Genomic DNA, 21,359 nt, shown 5'->3' on the forward strand with positions numbered 1-21,359 from the left:
CAACCAAAAACAGAACTTTCCAAGATAGCAACTTGATATCTATGGAATGTAAGGGTTCAAACGGAACCCCCTGAAGAACTGAAAGAACTAAATTTAGACTCCAAGGAGGAGTCAAGGGTCTGTAAACAGGTTTGATTCTGACCAAAGCCTGTACAAAAGCTTGTACCTCTGGCACAGCTGCCAGTCGTTTGTATAACAAGACAGACAAAGCAGAAATCTGTCCTTTTAGAGAACTCGCTGACAATCCCTTATCCAAACCTTCTTGGAGAAAGGAGAGGATCTTAGGAATTTTAATCTTACTCCAGGAGAATCCCCTGGATTCACACCAACAGAAATATATTTTCCATATTTTATGGTAAATCTTTCTAGACACAGGTTTTCTGGCTTGGACCAGAGTATCTATCACTGAATCTGAAAACGCACGCTTGGATAAAATCAAACGTTCAATTTCCAAGCAGTCAGCTGCAGAGAAATTAGATTTGGATGTTCGAATGGACCTTGCACTAGAAGATCCTGTCTCAAAGGTAGCTTCCATGGTGGAGCCGATGACATATTCACCAGGTCTGCATACCAAGTCCTGCGCGGCCACGCAGGAGCAATCAGAATCACCGAGGCCTTCTCCTGTTTGATCCTGGCTACAAGCCTGGGAAGGAGAGGGAACGGTGGAAACGCATAAGCTAGGTTGAAAGACCAAGGTGCCACTAATGCATCGACTAGAGTGGCCTTGGGATCCCTGGATCTGGACCCGTAGCAAGGAACCTTGAAGTTCTGACGAGACGCCATCAGATCCATGTCTGGAATGCCCCATAATTGAGTCAACTTGGCAAACACCTCCGGGTGGAGTTCCCCGGATAGAAAATCTGACGACTCAGATAATCCGCCTCCCAGTTGTCTACTCCTGGGATGTGGATTGCAGATAGGTGGCAGGAGTGATCCTCCGCCCATTCGATGATCTTGGATACCTCTCTCATCGCCAAGGAACTCCTTGTTCCTCCCTGATGGTTGATGTAAGCTACAGTCGTCATGTTATCTGACTGGAATCTTATGTATCCGGCCTTCGCTAGATGAGGCCAAGCCCGGAGAGCATTGAATATCGCTCTCAGTTCCAGGATGTTGATCGGGAGAAGAGACTCTTCCCGAGACCATAAACCCTGAGTTTTCAGGGAATCCTAGACCGCGCCCCAGCCTGATAGACTGGCGTCGGTCGTGACAATGACCCACTTTGGTCTGCAGAAACTCATTCCCTGAAATAGGTGATCCTGTCTACTGGAGCATGCACAGTTGTAATGGTCTTAGATGAATTCGAGCAAAAGGAACTATGTCCATTGCTGCAACCATCAACCCTACTACTTCCATGCACTGAGCTATGGAAGGCTGCAGAATAGAGAGAAGAACTTGACAAGAGTTTAGAAGCTTTGACTTTCTGACTTCTGTCAGGAAGATCTTCATTTCAAAAGAATCTATTATTGTTCCCAAAAAGGGAACTCTTGTCGACAGAGACAGGGAACTCTTTTCTACGTTCACCTTCCACCCGTGAGATCTGAGAAAGGCTAGAACAATGTCTGTATGAGCCTTTGCCTTGGAAAGAGACGACGCTTGAATTAGAATGTCGTCCAGATAAGGTGCCACTGCAATGCCCCTTGGTCTTAGAACCGCTAGAAGGGACCCGAGCACCTTTGTGAAAATTCTGGGAGCAGTGGCTAGTCCGAATGGGAGAGCCACGAACTGATAATGTTTGTCCAGAAAGGCGAACCTTAGGAACTGATAATGATCTTTGTGGATAGGAATATGTAGATACGCATCCTTTAAATCCACGGTAGTCATATATTGACCCTCTTGGATTGTAGGTAAAATTGTTCGAATGGTTTCCATTTTGAACGATGGAACTCTGAGAAATTTGTTTCGAATTTTTAAATCCAGAATTGGGAACTACAAACAGATTTGAGTAAAAACCCCTGACCTTGTTCCACAGTTGGAACTGGGTGTATCACTCCCATCTTTAACAGGTCTTCTACACAATGTAAAAATGCCTGTCTACTTATTTGGTTTGAAGATAAGTGAGAAATGTGGAACCTTCCCCTTGGGGGTAGTTCCTTGAATTTTAGAAGATAACCCTGAGAGACTATTTCTAGTGTCCAGGGATCCTGAACATCTCTTGCCCAATGAGCAAAGAGAGAGAGTCTGCCCCCTACTAGATCCGGTCCCGGATCGGGGGCTACCCCTTCATGCTGTCTTGGTAGCAGCAGCAGGCTTCTTGGCCTGTTTACCCTTATTCCAGCCTTGCATTGGTTTCCAAGCTGGTTTAGTCTGGGAAGCGTTACCCTCTTGTCTAGAGGCTGCCGAGTTAGAAGCCGGTCCGTTTCTGAAATTGCGAAAGGAACGAAAATTGGACTTATTCTTAGCCTTGAAAGGCCTATCCTGTGGGAGGGCATGGCCCTTTCCCCCAGTGATGTCTGAAATAATTTCTTTCAATTCTGGTCCAAAGAGGGTCTTACCTTTGAAAGGGATATTAAGCAATTTTGTCTTGGAAGATACATCCGCCAACCAAGACTTTAGCCAGAGCGCTCTGCGGGCCACAATTGCAAACCCTGAATTTTTTGCCGCTAATCTCGCTAACTGCAAAGCGGCGTCTAAAATAAAGGAATTAGCTATCTTAAGTGCGTGAATTCTGTCCATGACTTCCTCATACGGAGTCTCCCTACTGAGCGACTTTTCCAGTTCCTCGAACCAGAACCACGCCGCTGTAGTGACAGGAATAATGCACGAAATAAGTTGAAGGAGGTAACCTTGCTGTACAAAAATCTTTTTAAGCAAACCCTCCAATTTTTTATCCATAGGATCTTTGAAAGCACAATTGTCCTCAATGGGAATGGTCGTGCGTTTGGCTAGTGTAGAAACCGCCCCCTCGACCTTAGGGACTGTTTGCCATATGTCCTTCCTGGGGTCGACCATAGGGAACAATTTCTTAAATATAGGAGGAGGGACAAAAGGTATGCCTGGCTTCTCCCACTCCTTATTCACTATGTCCGCCACCCGTTTAGGTATCGGAAAGGCATCAGGGTGCACCGGGACCTCTAGGAACTTGTCCATCTTGCACAAGTTTTCTGGGATGACCAGATTGTCACAATCATCCAGAATAGATAGCACCTCCTTAAGTAATGCGCGGAGATGCTGTGATTTAAATTTAAATGTCACAACATCAGGTTCTGCCTGCTGAGAAATTCTTCCTGTATCAGAAATTTCTCCATCTGACAAACCCTCCCTCACTGCCACTTCAGACTGGTGTGAGGGTATGACAGAAAAATCCATGAGGCCCACCCTTTTTATGGTGGTTATGATTTTTTGTATAAAGCACAATTATTTCCAAATTTCCTTTGTTGATGCTTTCTACTCCTTTCTTTATCACCCCATTGCTTGGCTATTCGTTAAACTGAATTGTGGGTGTGGTGAGGGGTGTATTTATAGGCATTTTGAGGTTTGGGAAACTTTGCCCCTCCTGGTAGGATTGTATATCCCATATGTCACTAGCTCATGAACTCCTGCCAATATGAAAGAAATGAATTTATCAGGTAAGTTCTTACATAAATTATGTTTTTGCTGTAGAGGGTTGAGAAAGTAAAGTAATTATGGAGGAACCTGTGGAAGAGTGCATGGTGATTCTGTGAGGGTAATAAGTTCCACGCTGGCTCAGAATAGGTAGAAACATGCCAGAAGTATACAGTCTCCTCTTTTTAATCTGTAACTACACCGCCTTTTCTAATTGACAGCAATATTATATATACTTTCTAAGGACATTAAGAAACAGGTTTTGAAGGTAGATAAAGACCAGTGGTCTGATCATATCTGTCCATATTAAATTCTGAAGTAAAGTTTAATACATTTTTAGAATATCATTATACATATCCCAGACATTTTTAAATTCCCTCCTGGTATTTATTCTTTACAACCTCTACTGAAAGTCTATTCCATTAATTAACCACCCTTTTTGTATAGGAGTGCTTTTTTAATTTACTTCTGAATGTATTCTTCTTCTGGTGTTCTTCTGAGAAATTGTTTCTTACCCTACAGTTTTAAAAGAAAAATTCTTTAATATATTTAAAGTTTGTGAATTTGCTCTCTTTGTTTCAAATCAGTATGATTTTCACACTACAGTGATCTTACTGCTTTGGCTTTGGGGCTCAACAAGAAAACCTTCTAAAAATTGCTATGCCATGTCTATTAGTTTTCTAAAAACACCAATGATGTAATACCCCTATTCTAACTCTTAGTGTTGATTGGAGGGAATAGATAGATATAGAACCACAAAGATAAAAAATATATATAAATAAATAATATCTTTCGCTAATAAGTTTAATTATTAAGAAAATAAGAACACTATTATACATGAGAAATTGCAAAAGAAAATGTTACTACATAAACATATCAACATTTTGTTTTGAAAATGTGTGCACGAACAAAATTGTAAAATTTTGACTTTAGAGCTATTCGAAATATCTTCTGAACCAGTACTTGTTATTTAAGGGACACTAAACCCAATTTGTTTTAATGATTCAGATAGAGCATGCAATTTTAAGCAACTTTCTAATTTACTCCTATTATTTTTCGTTCTCTTGCTATCTTTATTTAAAAAGCAGGAATGTAAAGCTTAGGAGCCGGCCCATTTTTTTGTTCAGAACCTGGGTTATGCTTGCTTATTGGTTTGCTAAATGCAGCCACCAATAAGCAAGCGCTATCCAGGGCGCTGAACCTAAAATGGGCTGGGTCATAAGCTTTACATTCCTGCTTTTTAAATAAAGATAGCAAGAGAACGATGAAAAATTGATAATAGGAGTAAATTAAAAAGTTGCTTAAAATTGCATGCTCTATCTGAATCATTAAATACATAATTCGGGTTTAGTGCCCCTTTAAGGCACTCCAAGTCTGGTATTGCACTTGCCAAATAAACCTGTTTGGTAGTTTTCGTGAGCTTAAAATTCCCTAAAAAAAACCTAATGGGGAGCAAATTCTAAACTTTTATATTTAAATACCTTAAACCCATCTGAATGCATTGACACATCTGTAGCTTATGTTCTAATATTCATTGCCAAATATAATTTAACTAAGCCTATTTTAACATTACCTATTTATTCAACCAGTAATTTTTAATGACTTATTGATAGGGTGACCATATTGCCGCTTTAAAAAGGGACTTATATGAAAAATACATATGTCAGGGTTCTTATACAAAACATTTACTTAAACAGCAGTGAAAACAACCCTGACATGTATTTTTCATATGTGTCCCTTTTTAAAGCGGCAATATGGTCACCCTACTTATTGACTATATGACAGACCAACCATGAGAACTATAATAAAATCTTTTTTTTTTTTCAAATTGACATAGGCCCATACTCAAAAGTGAAATAAGAAGCCTAAGACCCCCATGATGTGTGAAGTTGCCATAAGGTACATGGCTGTATATAACTGGATTACATTTGCATTACAATATTTTTTTTTACAATTTTCTTATTATCTGTATTACGCAGGCTTTTCTCCCACACTACTAGGCATATCTAGCTTGCACATTTTGCTGTCCTAGTTTGAAATGAGCTAAAATGCAAATGCAAGATATACTTTTGACACTGTAACTAGTACAGAAAAAAAAAAAGAAAAGAAAACTTTACTACTCACAAATACACTGCTAATTCATAAAAAATATTCATGGCTGTGTTTTAGCAAACACTTAGCTTTAAGGACCCAGACAGACAATGCAAAAATACTTCCCTTGAGTAGACACATTTTTTTTGGACAAATTTCAAAGTTAGTTTAATTTTCCTTCCCACTGTATCATGTGACAGTCATCAGCAAATCATAAAATGCATATACGTATATTCTGTGAATCTTGCACATGCTCCGTAGGAGCTGGTGCCTCGGAAAGTGTGCATATAAAAATATTGTGCATATTTATATAATGGATATGAATTTGAAACTTGTTTAAAACTGTGTGCTTTATCTGAATTATGGAAGTTTTAATTTTGACTTTAGTAGTCCTTTAAGCATAAAGAGAAACAGAAGAATTCCATAAAAAACCTGAGAGAAACTAATGTCCTAAGGTGTCTTTTCTAATATCTTGCCATGGGTGTGTGTTAAAGGAACGTAAAACTCAAATATTTCAGAACTTTCCAATTCACTTCTATGATCTAATTGATATCCTTCTCTTGGCGTTCTAATTTAAAAAGCATAACTAGGTATTCTCAGAAGCAGCAATGCAATGGGAGCCAGCTATTGATTGGTGGCTGAACATATATGCCTCTTGTCATTTGTGCAATTTATGTGTTCAGCTACCTCCCAGTAGCGATTGCTGCTCCTTTAACAAATTATAAAAAGAGAATGAAGCAAATTTGATAATAGAAGCAAATCGGAAAGTTGTTTAACCCCTTAATGACCACAGCACTTTCCCATTTTCTGTCCGTTTGGGACCAAGGCTATTTTTACATTTCTGCAGTGTTTGTGTTTAGCTATAATTTTCCTCTTACTCATTTACTGTACCCACACATATTCTATACCGTTTTTCTCGCCATTAAATGGACTTTCTAACGATACCATTATTTTCATCATATCTTATAAATTTATAAATATATTATAAATATATAAATAATTTATAAATATATAAATAATTTTTTTTTAAAAAAAATATGAGGAAAAAATGGAAAAAAAAACACACTTTTTCTAACTTTGACCCTCAAAATCTGTTACACATCTACAACCACCAAAAATTTTGTCCTGAGTTTAGAAATACCCAATGTTTACATGTTCTTTGCTTTTTTTGAAAGTTATAGGGCAATAAATACAAGTAGCACTGCGCTATTTCTAAACCACTTTTTTTCAAAATTAGTGCTAGTTACATTGGAACACTGATATCTTTCAGGAATCCCTGAATAACCCTTCACATGTATATATTTGTTTTAGAAGACATCCCAAAGTATCGATCTAGGCCCATTTTGGTATATTTCATGCCACCATTTCACCACCGCCCCCCTCTTACTGGAAGAAGCCATAGATGGCCGCCCACCCGCCTAAAACCAACCCACCAACGATTGCGGCCATCGATGTCCAGTGCAGAGGGGGCCACAGAGGCATCACTGCAATAACCGGAAAGCGTCTGGAAGCGATCAGGATCGCTTCCACCGCTTTCCAAGACCAACGACGTACGGAGCACGTCCTCGGTCGTTAACTGTATTTTTTTTTAGGACGTACGCCGTCGGTCGTTAATGGGTTAAAATTGTATGCTCTATCTTAATCATGAATGAAAATATTTGGGTTTTATGTCCCTTTAAGTGCTGGTTCCTGTCAACATATTTAAATATGTAATTATATAATATAATATATAATTTGACTTTCTAAAAGTATATGTGTTATTTTTATGACACAAAAAGCATAAAAAGGTAAATTTGCTATAATCAGCCAAAAAAAAAAAAAAAGAAAATCACCTCATCATGATTCAATCAACTTTTTATGAATCTTAATGAAAGTAAGTGTAATTGATTACTTTACAGCTTTCAGTTTTTTTTATTTATACAACTGGGCTGCATTTATCAAGCGGCATATGTTGCCTTGGAGCCTTTACAGGCGCATGGTTAAGGGTAAGGGTAGTTTAAATATAAAAAAAAAAGAATAATAAAAAAAAAAAGTAAAAGAAACAAAAATGAAAAAAACAATATCACTCTTTGTAATATCTTATCCTGAGACAGATCCTCGTAATCTCTGTTCCACTGATGCAACATCTAAAATTGGAGAGGTTGCAGATCGAATCTGACAAACAGAACTACAGTACATCTGAAGCAGCCTTCATGAGGTTCACTACTTCTAAGCACTGAGCTACTGAAGGAAGGAATTGAGTTGTAGATTCTGTGATCCCATGCCAATTGGAGGGAGGGTGCCTATACAAGAATACTGTCCATGAACGGAAATTCTCTCAGCTTGCACCACCATCAGTAGAGCTCCAAAGACTTTTCAAAAGACTCTGGGCACGGTTGCCAGATCAAACAAAAGCACCACAAACTGATAATCCCTATTTAGAAAGGCAAATCCCAGGAACCTGATATGATTCCTGTGAAAAGGGATATGTAAAAAAAAACATCTTTTAAGTTAATGGTAGACAAAAACTCCTATACTAAAAGAAGCATAGTGTCAATCGTCTCTATATTGAAAGTTGGTACTTTCCGGGATTTTTTTTTAGGGTTTTGAGATGAAAGATAGGCCAAAATATACCTTCTATCTTTGGCACTATTAAAAAGTTGGAATACAACCCCTGGTTCATTTACGAATTTGGAACAGGAGTGAACACCCCCAATGTTTCAAGGGCAACAGCTTTGGCCTTTGAGGGATATTGAGGCATCTTCCTCAAGAAGGATCTGTCTTTGAGGTGGAAGCGGGTTTTTTGGATTTAAAAACTGTCCTCTTCGTCAATGTGGAGAAAATCTTTTGGTTCTTAGACTGACGAAAGGAGTGAAAGCGTCCTACAGACCTAATCCTGCCTTTAGATTTTTTATGTTGTTACAGGAAATCTCCCTTAAATCCAATAACAGTTGCAACAATGGAACCTCTGAAGAAGTGTACCTGAGGTGCAGGAAACAAGTAAGATTGTTTGTATGTACTGTATGAACATCAACGTTCCAAAAATAAATTATGAACTTTTTATGTGGAACTAATTTTTGGTATCTGCAATACCCTTTTTGTGCTCCAAAAAATCTTACACTGTAAGGGAAGAGATAATAGTCCGCTCTTACAAATCATGTCTGCAGCACATGCTCATCTAACCCAAAAAGCCCTTGCAGCATTGTTTTCAGAAATGCATGTCATTTTCCCAGCTGAGTCTCATATAAAGTGGTTTGTTGTCCTGACCATTTTGAAGTGATCCTGAAATTTGAAGTGATCCTGAAATATTCCAGAGAAGGTCAGAGAGGGTAGATGGATTCCTATACCTCTAGTTTTGCAGAGGAAAGTGGGAACATGTTCTTAAACTTGGTGGAAGGAACAAAGGGACTGCCTGGTTTGTTCCAGTCCTTGGTAATCAAATAAGAAACTGTGTCAGGTACTGGGAAGGAGGATGGACTTTGCACCGGCCAATTTGACTCTTGGAAGTCCTGGCTTGAATAGACCTTGCAATATGACAAGGCACTTGATGTTGCTAAAACTGGCACAAAGTAGAATAGTTAGTATGAAATTGTCCAGAATATCCTGGTGCCTGTTGGCCATTAGATGAAATGGCACCACAACAAACTCGCTGATTCATTTCCAGCAAACCCACACCATCACAACACTCCTTCAACTCCTCTATTGTCCGTGAACAGTGAGCAAGACACCACTGCAGCTGTCTAGTATTCTGTGGAGAGATGTAGGACTTGTGCATAGTCGACCTAGCATGGTAACTGTGAACATGCAATATCCTAGTGCAAACAGCTATTCCAGTGGCTTGCGTGACATCATTGGGTTGGTCTGTCAGTCAATTTGTTTGATATGATCACTTTTTTTAGTGTGTGTGTGTGTGTGTGTGGGAGGGGGGGGGGGAGACTCCTATAGTGGCACCATCATTTTTCCTCAATGAAGAACATCAGCAACAAAAGATTTTTGGAAATAGCAGAAGAACAGCAGTGATAAAAACTGCTTACTCCAAACACCATGGCCCTTTCAAAGACAATCAGTTAAATTCGGGGTGGTGTAGTCGCTTTCAAAGAATAGTGGCCTCCTTTTTTTGCTTGATGCACCCCTTTATAAAAAGGCACCCAACACACATTGTTTATGTGTATCTGGTAATGCAAATATATGTAAATACATATATACACACATATAAATACATATGCACACATACATACACACATATAAATACATATGCACACATATATACATACATATAAATACATATACATCTTTAGACATGAATATGTATGTATCTCTTTGTTAAAGTCCTTTGTCTGCCTGAAATCTCATATCTTTAAACCCTTATAACTATTTGTGCAATATTTTTTGTGATAATTTTATTAGATGGTGTTATTATGAGAGTAAGTGTACTTTGTAATGTATTTTGATGTGTTTTGTGGCACTTTTTTGTTTTGTGAAACAGTTAATCAGTGCTCTGAGGACGAGGTAATCATTCTATCACAAATCACTGCTCAATCGATCGTGTTTACTTTCAACTTGTAAAACCCAACGTGAACAAACACCCACAATAAACCCCTTTTCGCGTGTGTAACTGTTAACGCATCACTCGTAATCCAGCCCTTTATAAGCATAGTACTGAGGTTACTCCCCACCTCCCTCTAATCATGAATGCCTCCATGTTGAAATCTAGTCTTCACTGCATTCCAGTGTTGAATAGTTTGCAGCAACTGTGCAGCAATTCTTGTTCGAATATATGCAGTTTAACCTACGTTCCATAATGATAGTAACCAGGATTATGGGAGGTGCATGAAATGTGTTTATTTTCCTTTAAACCAACAGGCAGTTAAAATGAGCAATAAAGAAGCAGCAGCCATACTATTAATGAGCAGCGTATTCACAGGATCAGAATAAACTACTGTCTTGTTTAAAATTTCTGTGCAGCCACTTCAAAACCTGATCAGATCAGATGGCCTACATTTCAACCATTATGCAGAGTACAAGCAATTTGTACATACAACATCAAACTACGCAAGCAACTGATGCATATTATCTTTGCCTGAATCAGAGACACAAAGATAAGTAACTCGTAGCATGCAATACAGGCTTCAGGTAATCTCTCTTTCCCACCCTTTATCTTTTATATAAATAAAAACATTAGATTATGGACAACAAGCTCAACTCAAAACTGCAAATTAAAGGGACAGTCAACTCAAAAAATTGTATTATTTAAAAAAAGATAGATAATCCCTTTATTACCCATTCCCCAGTTCAGCACATAAAACATGGTTATATTAATACACTTTTTGCCTCTGTGATAACCTTGCATCTAATCCTCTTCTGACAGCCCCCTGATCACATGAGTTTTTATTTATTATCTATTGACTTGCATTATTTATTATCTATTGACTAAGTTATCCACAACCCACGAGCGTGAGCACAATGTTATCTATATGGCTCACATGAACTAGCAATCCCATGTTGTGAAAAGCTAATCAAAAAGCATGTGATAAGAGGCTGTCTGTAGTGGCTTAGAAACAGGCAGAAATGTAGAGGTTTAAATGTTGTAAAGTATATTAACCTAACAATGTTGGTTGTGCAAAGCTGGGGATTGGGTGGTAAAGGCGTTCTCTATCTTTTTAAACAACAACAATTTTTGTGTTGACTGTCCCTTTAAGCAACCACACACTCTTAGTATATTGTGAATGAACAATGCAACCTAGAACAGCCTACACGTTTCTGGAAATATCTAGAATGCACCCCAATACTACCCGTGTATATATGAACTGAAAAAGTAAATTTATGCTTACCTGATAAATTAATTTATTTTACGATATGACGAGTCCACGGATTTCATCCTTACTTGTGGGATATTAACCTCCTGCTAGCAGGAAGTGGCAAAGAACACCACAGCAGAGCTGTATATATAGCCCCTACCCTTCCCCCCCACCCTCAGTCATTCGGCCGAAGGTATAGGAAGAGAAAAAGGAAAGGCTAAAAGGTGCAGAGGTGACTGAAGTTTACAAAAAATATAAAGAAAAACTGTCTTAAAAAGAACAGGGTGGGCCGTGGACTCGTCATATCGTAAATGAAATTAATTTATCAGATAAGCATAAATTTACTTTTCTTTTACAAAGATATGATGAGTCCACGGATTTCATCCTTACTTGTGGGAAACCAATACCAAAGCAAAAGGACACGGATGAAAGGGAGGGACAAGACAGGAACCTAAACAGAAGGCACCACTGCTTGAAGAACCTTTCTCCCAAAAATAGCCTCCGAAGAAGCAAAAGTATCAAATTTGGAAAATTTGGAAAAAGTGTGAAGGGACCACCAAGTCGCAGCCTTACAAATCTGTTCAACAGATGCATCGTTTTTAAAAGCCCATGTGGAAGCCACAGCCCTAATGGAATGAGCCGTAATTCTTTCAGGAGGCTGCTGTCCAGCAGTCTCATATGCCAGGCGGATGATACTTCTCAGCCAAAAAGAAAGAGAGGTAGCCGTAGCTTTCTGACCCCTACGCTTTCCAGAATAAACAATGAAGATAATTGACGGAAATCCTTAGTTGCCTGTAAATAAAACTTTAAGGCATGGACCACATCCAAATTATGCAACATACGCTCCTTCTTAGAAGAAGGGTTAGGACAGAAGGAAGGAACAACAATTTCCTGATTAATATTCTTATTTGAAACAACCTTAGAAAGAAATCCAGGTTTTGTACGTAACACCACCTTATCAGAATGAAAAAGGAGATAAGGAGAATCACACTGTAGCGCTGAAAGCTCAGAAACTCTTTGAGCAGAAGAAATAGCAACTAAAAACAGAACTTTCCAAGATAACAATTTGATATCCATGGAATGCATGGGTTCAAACGGAACCCCTTGAAGAACTCAAAGAACTAAATTCAAACTCCAGGGAGGAGTAATAGGTCTAAATACAGGCTTAATTCTAGATAGAGCATGACAAAAAGACTGAACATCTGGCGCATCTGCCAAACGTTTGTGAAACAGAATTGACAAAGCAGAAATTTGTCCCTTTAAGGAACTTGCTGATAACCCTTTCTCCAATAGTTCTTGGAGAAAAGACAGAATCCTAGGAATCCTAACTTTACTCCATGAGTAACCCTTGGATTCACACCAATAAAGATATTTACACCATATCTTATGATAGATTTTTCTAGTGACAGGCTTTCTAGCCTGTATCAAAGTACTGTTAACAGAATCAGAGAATCCTCGCTTCGATAAAATCAAGCGTTCAATCTCCACTCAGTCAGCTGCAGAGAAGTTAGATTTGGATGTTGGAAAGGACCTTGAATGAGAAGGTCCTGTCTCAAAGGAAGTTTCCACGGTGGTAGCAAAGACATGTGCACTAGATCCACATACTAAGTCCTGCGTGGCCACGCAGGCGCTATCAGGATCACTGAAGCTCTCTCCTGTTTGATTTGAGCAATCACGCGTGGAAGGAGAGGAAACGGTGGAAACACATAAGCTAGGCTGAACGATCAAGGCACTGCCAAGGCATCTATCAGTTCGGCCTGGGGATCCCTCGACCTGGATCCATATCTTGGAAGCTTGGCATTCTGTCGAGATGCCATCAAATCCAATTCCCACTCCCCCGGATGAAAAGTCTGTCGACTTAGAAAATCCGCTTCCCAGTTCTCTACTCCTGGGATGTGGATTGCTGACAGATGACAAGAGTGAGCCTCCACCCAACGGATTATCTTGGATACCTCTCTCATCGCTAAGGAACTCCTCGTTCCCCAATGATGAATGATATAGGCCACAGTCGTGATGTTGTCCGACTAGAATCTGATGAATTTGGCCGAAGCCAACTGAGGCCATGCCTGAAGCGCATTGAATACTGCTCTCAGTTCCAGAATATGGATTGGAAGTAGAGACTCCACCTGAGTCCAAACACCCTGAGCCTTCAGGGAATTCCAGACTGCACCCCAGCCCAGAAGGCTGGCGTCCGTTGTCACTATCACCCACGAGGGTCTGCAGAAGCAAGTCCCCTGGGACAGATGATCCAGTGACAACCACCAAAGAAGAGAGTCTCTGGTTTCTTGATCTAGATTTATCTGAGGAGATAAATCCGCATAATCCCCATTCCACTGTCCGAGCATGCACAGCTGCAGCGGTCTGAGATGAAAGCGAGCAAACTGAATGATATCCATTGCCGCTACCATTAATCCAATTACCTCCATACACTGAGCCACTGATGGCCGAGGAATGCACTGAAGTGCTCGGCAAGTATTTAGAATATTTGATTTTCTGACCTTCGTCAGAAATATTTTCATGGCTACAGAGTCTATCAGAGTTCCCAAGAAAGGAACTCTTGTCTGTGGGACAAGTGAACTTTTCTCTATGTTCACCTTCCAGCCGTGAGTTCTCAGAAAAGACAGCACTGTGTCAGTGAGATTTTGTCAGATGATATGTTGACGCCTGGATCAGAATATCATCCAGATAAGGCGCCAATGCTATGCCTCGCGGTCTGAGAACCGCCAAAAGAGACCCTAGAACCTTTGTGAAGATTCTGGGTGCTGTTGAAAACCCGAAGGGAAGAGCCACAAACTGATGTTTGTCCAAGAAGGCAAACCTTAGAAACTGATGATGATCCTTATAGATAGGAACATGAAGGTAAGCATCCTTCAAGTCCACGGTAGTCATATATTGACCCTCCTGGATCATCGGTAAAATTGTTCGTATTGTCTCCATCTTGAATGATGGAACTCTGAGAAACTTATTTAGACACTTGAGGTCTAAAATGGGTCTGAAAGTTACCTCTTTTTTGGGAACCACAAATAGGTTTGAGTAAAACCCCTGTCCCTGTTCCAATTTTGGAACTGGACAAATTACTCCCATGGTAAAAAGGTCTTTTACACAGCGTAAGAACGCCTCTCTTTTTATCTGGTTTGCAGATAATTTTGAAAGATGAAATTTCCCTCTTGGGAGAAAGTCCTTGAATTCCAATTGATAACCGTGGGTCACTATTTCTAGTGCCCAGGGGTCCTGAACATCTCTTGCCCAAGCCTGGGCAAAGAAAGAGAGTCTGCCCCCTAAAAGATCCGGTCCCGGATCGGGGGCCGCCCCTTCATGATGTCTTAGGAGCAGCGGGCTTTTTGGATTGTTTACCTTTATTCCAGTTCTAGTTGGGTCAACTTATTTTGTTTACCCCTCATCTTAACAGACTTATCATGGCCTTTACCTCCTGTAATGTCAGAAATAATTTCCTTCAATTCAGACCCAAAAAGGGTCTTACCTTTAGAAGGAATAGCTAAAAGCTTAGTTTTTAATGAGACATCAGCAGACCAAGATTTGAGCCACAACACTCTACGTGCTAGAATAGCAAATCCTGCATTCTTTGCCGCTAATTTAGCAATTTGAAAAGCGGCATCAGTAATAAAAGAATTAGTTAACTTGAGAGCCTTAATTCTATCTAAGATGTCATCTAATGGAGTCTCAACCTTAAGAGACTCTTCTAGAGCCTCAAACCAAAAAGCTGCTGCAGTAGTTACTGGAACAATGCAAGCCATAGGTTATAAAAGAAACCCTGATTAACAAATAATTTCTTTAGTAGACCCTCTAATTTCTAATCCATAGGGTCTTTGAAAGCACAACTGTCCTCAATGGGTATAGTAGTACGCTTAGCTAGGGTAGATATAGCTCCCTCTACCTTAGGGACCGTTTTCCACGAGTCCCGAATGGTATTTGCAATGGGTAACATTTTAAAATTAGGAGGGGGAGAAAACGGTATACCTGGTCTATCCCATTCCTTTCTTGTAATTTCCGAAATTCTCTTAGGAACCGGAAAGACATCAGTGTAAGTAGGTACTTCTAAATACTTATCCATCTTACACAATTTCTCTGGTGGAATTACAATAGGGTCACAATCATCCAGAGTCGCTAAAACCTCCCTAAGTAACAGGCGGAGGTGTTCAAGCTTAAATTTAAAGGACATAGCGTCCGAATCTGTCTGAGGTAAAACATTCCCTGAATCTGAAATTTCGCCCTCAGACAGTAATTCCCTGACCCCCAACTCTGAACACTGTGAGGGTACATCGGAAATAGCTAATAAAGCATCAGAGGATTCAGTATTTACATTAATACCTGACCTACTGCGTTTACCCTGCAACACTGGTAATTTAGATAATACCTCAGTAAGGGTAGTTGACATAACTGCAGCCATCTCCTGCAGAGTAAAATAATTAGACGCACTAGAAGTACTTTGCGTCGCTTGTGTGGGCATTAAAGGTTGTGACACTTGGGGAGAATTGGATGGCATATCCTGATTCTCTTCAGACTGAGAATCATCCTTAGGCACAATTTCTTGACCTAATATATGGTCTTTACAATGTAAGGCTCTTTCAGTACAAGAGTTACACAATGTTAGAGGGGGTTGCACAATAGCTTCTAAACACATAGAACAATGAGATTCCTCAATGTCAGACATGTTGAACAGACTAGTAATAACCACAAAAGTCGTTTAAACACTTATTTATTGCTTAAAATAAACTTTTGAAAAATCGTGTACTGCGCCTTTAAGAAAAGAAAAAGTGAACAATTTTTCCAAAATGCTCAAATAACGTTAAATTATCTCTAAATTTAACGTTATGCATCGTTTTTCTTTGTTTTCCCATAGTGTCACATAATTCCCATAAGTCAACTATTTATAAATAAAATCCAGGGACTCCAGTAATACCCTTCTTATAAAATAGGATTACTGCTTACCCCATTCCCATTCAGGGAAATAAATGTCAGCCAGTTCTGATACATCAAGTCTCCTCAGAATAAAAAGGCTGCACATACTTTAATGCTGCTTGTAGCATGAAACTGGTCTCCACACTGAAGATGTCTCATGGTTACCTTCAGAAGTCTTGTGGGAACCAGCGTGGATCTTAGTTACAACTGCTAAGATCATCAACCTCAGGGCAGAAATTTTCTTCCATATCTCTTGAGGAAAATAGTACTCACCGGTACCATTTAAAATAAAAAACTTCTTGATTGAAGAAACTAAAACTAACACCTCACTTTACCATGTCTTCCTAGTATAACACAGGCAAAGAGAATGTCTGAGGATGGAGGGGAAGGGCTATATATACAGCTCTGCTGTGGTGCTCTTTGCCACTTCCTGTTAGCAGGAGGTTAATATCCCACAAGTAAGGATGAAATTCGTGGACTCGTCATAGCTTTGTAAAAGAAATCACTAATTGTCTACAAGTAAGCATTAAAAGCAGATGCAGACAGAAGAGAGGGTGAAGTTAACAGACATCACTCATAAGCACACTCCTAGGAAAGGATGACAACACATCATCCTGTATTCATAAAAAGCTCCGGAAATGCTTCCAGAACATACTAAAATAATATCCCCACTTTTCCCAGAAGCTGCTGCTTTCTACCTGTTTCTCTGCCCTTTTAAACTCATTGTTGCAATTTGTGTTGCTTTTTTATGTCACAGCAGTTCAGAAGGGCACAGAAGTAGAGCAGTTTCTGCTTTAAATAAACTCTGTGAAAGAGTTCAGACCCCAAAACATAAGAGACTCTCAGATATCCATTAATTATGTTGTTCTAATGAATTGACCTTATCCTAGGCACAATTTATTTTACAGATTGTAAAGCCACTTTATGTTATTCTTACTTATCAGTAATACAAGATGATTTAAAGCTCTTCATCAATGTCTAACTGCATCAATAAATAAACACATTATTTCTATAAATGATTTGTTAGAGAAAGATCATAAGCAAAGCATGTGCACTCGGTTCCGTTTACCTTTTTAGGAGACTCCTCCTTTGCCAACATCTTCCCCATAACAGATACAATAATGCAGAAAAATGCTGAAATAAGCATCATGATTCCTATAGCAATTACCCAGGATATGCTACAGAAAAAGCAGACATTTGGAGTTGATGTGCAGACAATTACATGAACTGCTGAAAGCAGGAGACATATCATGTAAAACAGCAGCGAAAAAAGCGGAGACAATAGTGGGAAGTCAAATTCTGCTCGGCTGCTTAAAGCATTTGGGAGACAAAGGACAAGTAGACCGAAGATCTGTAAAAGAGAGAAGATTATTTTTATTAGGCAAAACCAATCTATAAAGGACATTATACACTACATTTTTCTTTGCATAAATGTTTTGTAGATGATTTATATAGCCCATTTGGGAGTGTTTTTATAACAATGTATAGTTTTGCACTTTTTTTAATTACATTGTGCTGATTTTTAGACTCCAAACCAAGCCCCAAAGTTTTAGATGTATACGGTTGTCTACCTACTCCAGCTTGCTCCTGTTTGTGGGTCTTTTCATATGCAGGGGGGGTGTCTGTTTCTCAGCCCATTTCAGCCTAACTTCCTTAACAGTGCTAAATTGGGAGCTTCTAAGTAAGTTTCTAAAAGGCTTCATACTGGATTTTTAGATCAGTATCTTTGCATATTTTTCTCTATTGTAACGTTTATCACATGTAGTTATAGGAAAATTGGTGTATACTATCCCTTTAATATAAGTGCATGTAAAATTAAAGGGACTGTCTACACCAAAATTGTTATTGTTTAAAAAGATAGATAACACCTTTACTACCCATTCCCTAGCTTTGCACAAGCAACATTGTTATATTAATATACTTTATAACATTTAAACCTCTAAATTTCTGCCGGTTTCTAAGCAACTACAGACAGCATCTTATCACATGCATTTGTATTAGCTTTTCACAACAAGACACTGCTAATTCATGTGTGGCATTTAGATAACGTGCTCACTCCTGTAGAGTTGTGCATGACACTGCACTAATTGGCTTAAATGCAAATTAACAGATAATAAATAAATAGTCCTAAAATAAGGGGGCTATCTGCAGAGGCTTAGATACAATGTAATCACAGAGATAAAAAATTGGGGAATGGGTAATAAAGGGATTATCTATCGTTTTAAACAATAAAAATTTTGGAGTACACTGTACCTTTAAACAGACAAAGATAATATGGGTGTATAAACAACCGTTTTAAAGATTGTTAGACAAACAATATGTTCATTACAGTGGAATGGATATTAATACTAGATGTCATTGTTTCATGTTTTGATAAATAGGATGAATATACAGTGAGCATATAAGATTTTTGCTCCTTCAGCAAAAAAACACATTTTTGTGCCATTGTTCGTGTTTAGTGTTCTGATTCATAATTTAAATTGTTTATTGCAAATGTACAGAGCTGTGGTCTAGTTATTTTTGTGCAGGTACAAAGCCTTTTATTTAAACAGTTTGGGACCGGAAAAGGTTTGGCTTTTGGAATAGTTTGGATTTCATGTCATAATACAGTTTATACATGTAAGGCAGTATTATATCATTTTTAATAGGTTTGTATAGACCGTACCATCAGAAAGATAGGAGAGTACTGTAATCAAAAAGTTAATTAAGTTGTTGGTTCAAATATTGTAGGCTATCATTTGCATTCTAGAACACAAAAACCAAACAAAAGACTCAGGCAGAGAATATTGTGATTTACTGGTGTGGAAAAAGTTTTTTTTGTGTTTTTTTTTTAAATATTTTTTTTTTCTTTTAAAAATAAACTTTGATTTCTGAATAATTCTGTATTTCCCGGATTTGGGGCTTTGTACCTGTATCATTTTTTTCACTACAGAATCTATTGGCACTCTACATATAAATTAAATTAAATTATAGGGTAAAAAAAAGTTTAGATTGTACAATGAATTGTCACAGACTACAAAAACATTTATCAATGATGCAATTTATTAACATTTTAATGTTAGTAACCTCAAAATCCTCAGCAAGTTTTATGAAATTTCTGATGCCAATTTGACTGGTAGGTAGATTTATGCAAGAAAAAAAACCCTCTATTGAATGTTCTTTGAAAAAATTCAGATGATGCTCATGACATTTTATTTTAATACGTCATGGTAAATAAATTGGGGGGGGGGGAGCACAGTGCCATGGTCAAAATAAAGCAGAAGTTACCAAACATTACTTTTCTTCCTAGCTTTTGTATAAAAGTCCAACACACATAATTAAATAGATCTTCTAGATAAAACTTGGATGAATATGTCTGTTTATAAGATGGGAATGTGTTTTTTTTTAATTTGTAAGTAAGTGGAAAGTCTAGGAGCAACAACATCCTAGACACAAAGTGGTAGACCATGCAAACTCACAGAGTGGGGATACTGAGCGCTGAAGCAAGTAGAGCGAAAAAAATCACAAAGAACTGTGCATCAGTTGCTTCATGAAATGGGTCTCTACGGCTGAGCAGCTGTACACAGGCCTCCCATCAACATGCACAATGCCAAGATTCAGCATTTTGCTTCACTATCTGGCAGTCTGATGGAAGAGTCTGGGTGTGGCGGATGCCAGGAGAAAGCTACATACCAGATTGCATAGTGGCAAATGTAGAGTTTGGTGGAGACGGGATAATGGTCTGGTACATTTTAGACAATTGGGTGCTTACAACAGTTTTGTTAAAGCATGACTGTGTCACTGTCCACAAAGTGAGGTCTATAAGATATGGTTTGATGAATCTGGTGTGGAGGAACACAAGTGGCCTGCACAGAGCCCTGACATTAACCAAAATGAACACCAGAATTGGAATGCAGATTGAAAGCCAGACTTTGTTGTCCAACATTATTGCCTGACCTCACAAATGCTCTTTACTGAATGGGCACACATACGCACAGACACGTTACAAAATCCTATCCAGAAGAGTTAAGGCTGTTATAGCCGCAAAAGGGGGGGGGGGGGGCAACGCTCTATAATATTGCCTATGAATTAGGAATGAAATGTCTAACAAGCTGATATAGGTATGAATGTCAGGTATCCACTTTTTGTTCATATAGTGTGCGAATGTTTGTAACCTTATGTAAAATTAATTTCCACTGACTGCAAATATTGGGTAAGGCAGAGAAAACTATGACCTGCATATAATGTAATACATGTATTTAAATACACCATTACTAATATAAAGAGACATTAATCCCACATATATAAAAAAAACATAAAATACTGAAACATGGAAATGCAGTATTTATTTGATGTAATCATCCAGCAGGTGCAACAAACTGATACTGCTAACCATCAATACAAATCTTCATCAAGAACTATTGTTAATCTTCCTTTCATTGCAAAGTCTAGTGAGAGAAGGAACATTTGTCATCAATTTTCAAGGTAACGTTTGTCATCAATTTTCAAGGTGCATAGCAGATATTGCAAAATTACAGTTTTAAAAATGAAAAGAGAAATAATGAATTGAACTTATTTTTCATGTTTGCAATAACTATTTAAATGATATTATTCTTTGTGTTGGTAGATTGCTGGAAAAGGCATCAGCAAGCACTACACAACCAATCTGTTTTACTGAAAATAAAGAAGAATCGGTACTAAACATTAGGAAACAAAAATAAGGAGCACAATGAATTTGGTAGCTTGTGGTATAGAACTCTCACCTTTTCTAACATCTATTTCAAATATTTATTTTTAAACAGAAAAAAAGCATTTTGTAATGATGAAAAAATATTAGCTTGGATCACAGAGCAAATACAGACTGTGAATGTCTTAGGAATTCATTTCGGCAAGTTCATTTTTGGGTTTGTGGCCAATTTACACTTAGCACAGATGAGTTCTATTCTGAACTTCCTCTAAAGAATGTGACGCTTTAGCAAACAGTGCGGTTGTGCAATATGCAATTGGAAACACTGCCATCTCTACACGATAGAAACATGAAGACTT

At 38.5% G+C, this 21,359-nt stretch overlaps 1 protein-coding gene across 1 annotated transcript in view; it reads right to left on the reverse strand.

The window, feature by feature from the left end:
- The window catches only part of PIGG (phosphatidylinositol glycan anchor biosynthesis class G), a 413,115-nt gene that overhangs the window by 194,061 nt on the left and 197,695 nt on the right, over nucleotides 1-21,359 (reverse strand). Inside the window, exon 8 of the mRNA XM_053702752.1 lies at nucleotides 17,404-17,685. Within this exon, the coding sequence (XP_053558727.1) occupies nucleotides 17,404-17,685 (282 nt within the window). The remainder of the gene's footprint in view (nucleotides 1-17,403; nucleotides 17,686-21,359) is intronic.

The sequence above is a fragment of the Bombina bombina genome, chromosome 2, assembly GCF_027579735.1.
Source record: "Bombina bombina isolate aBomBom1 chromosome 2, aBomBom1.pri, whole genome shotgun sequence".
NCBI lineage: Eukaryota > Metazoa > Chordata > Amphibia > Anura > Bombinatoridae > Bombina > Bombina bombina.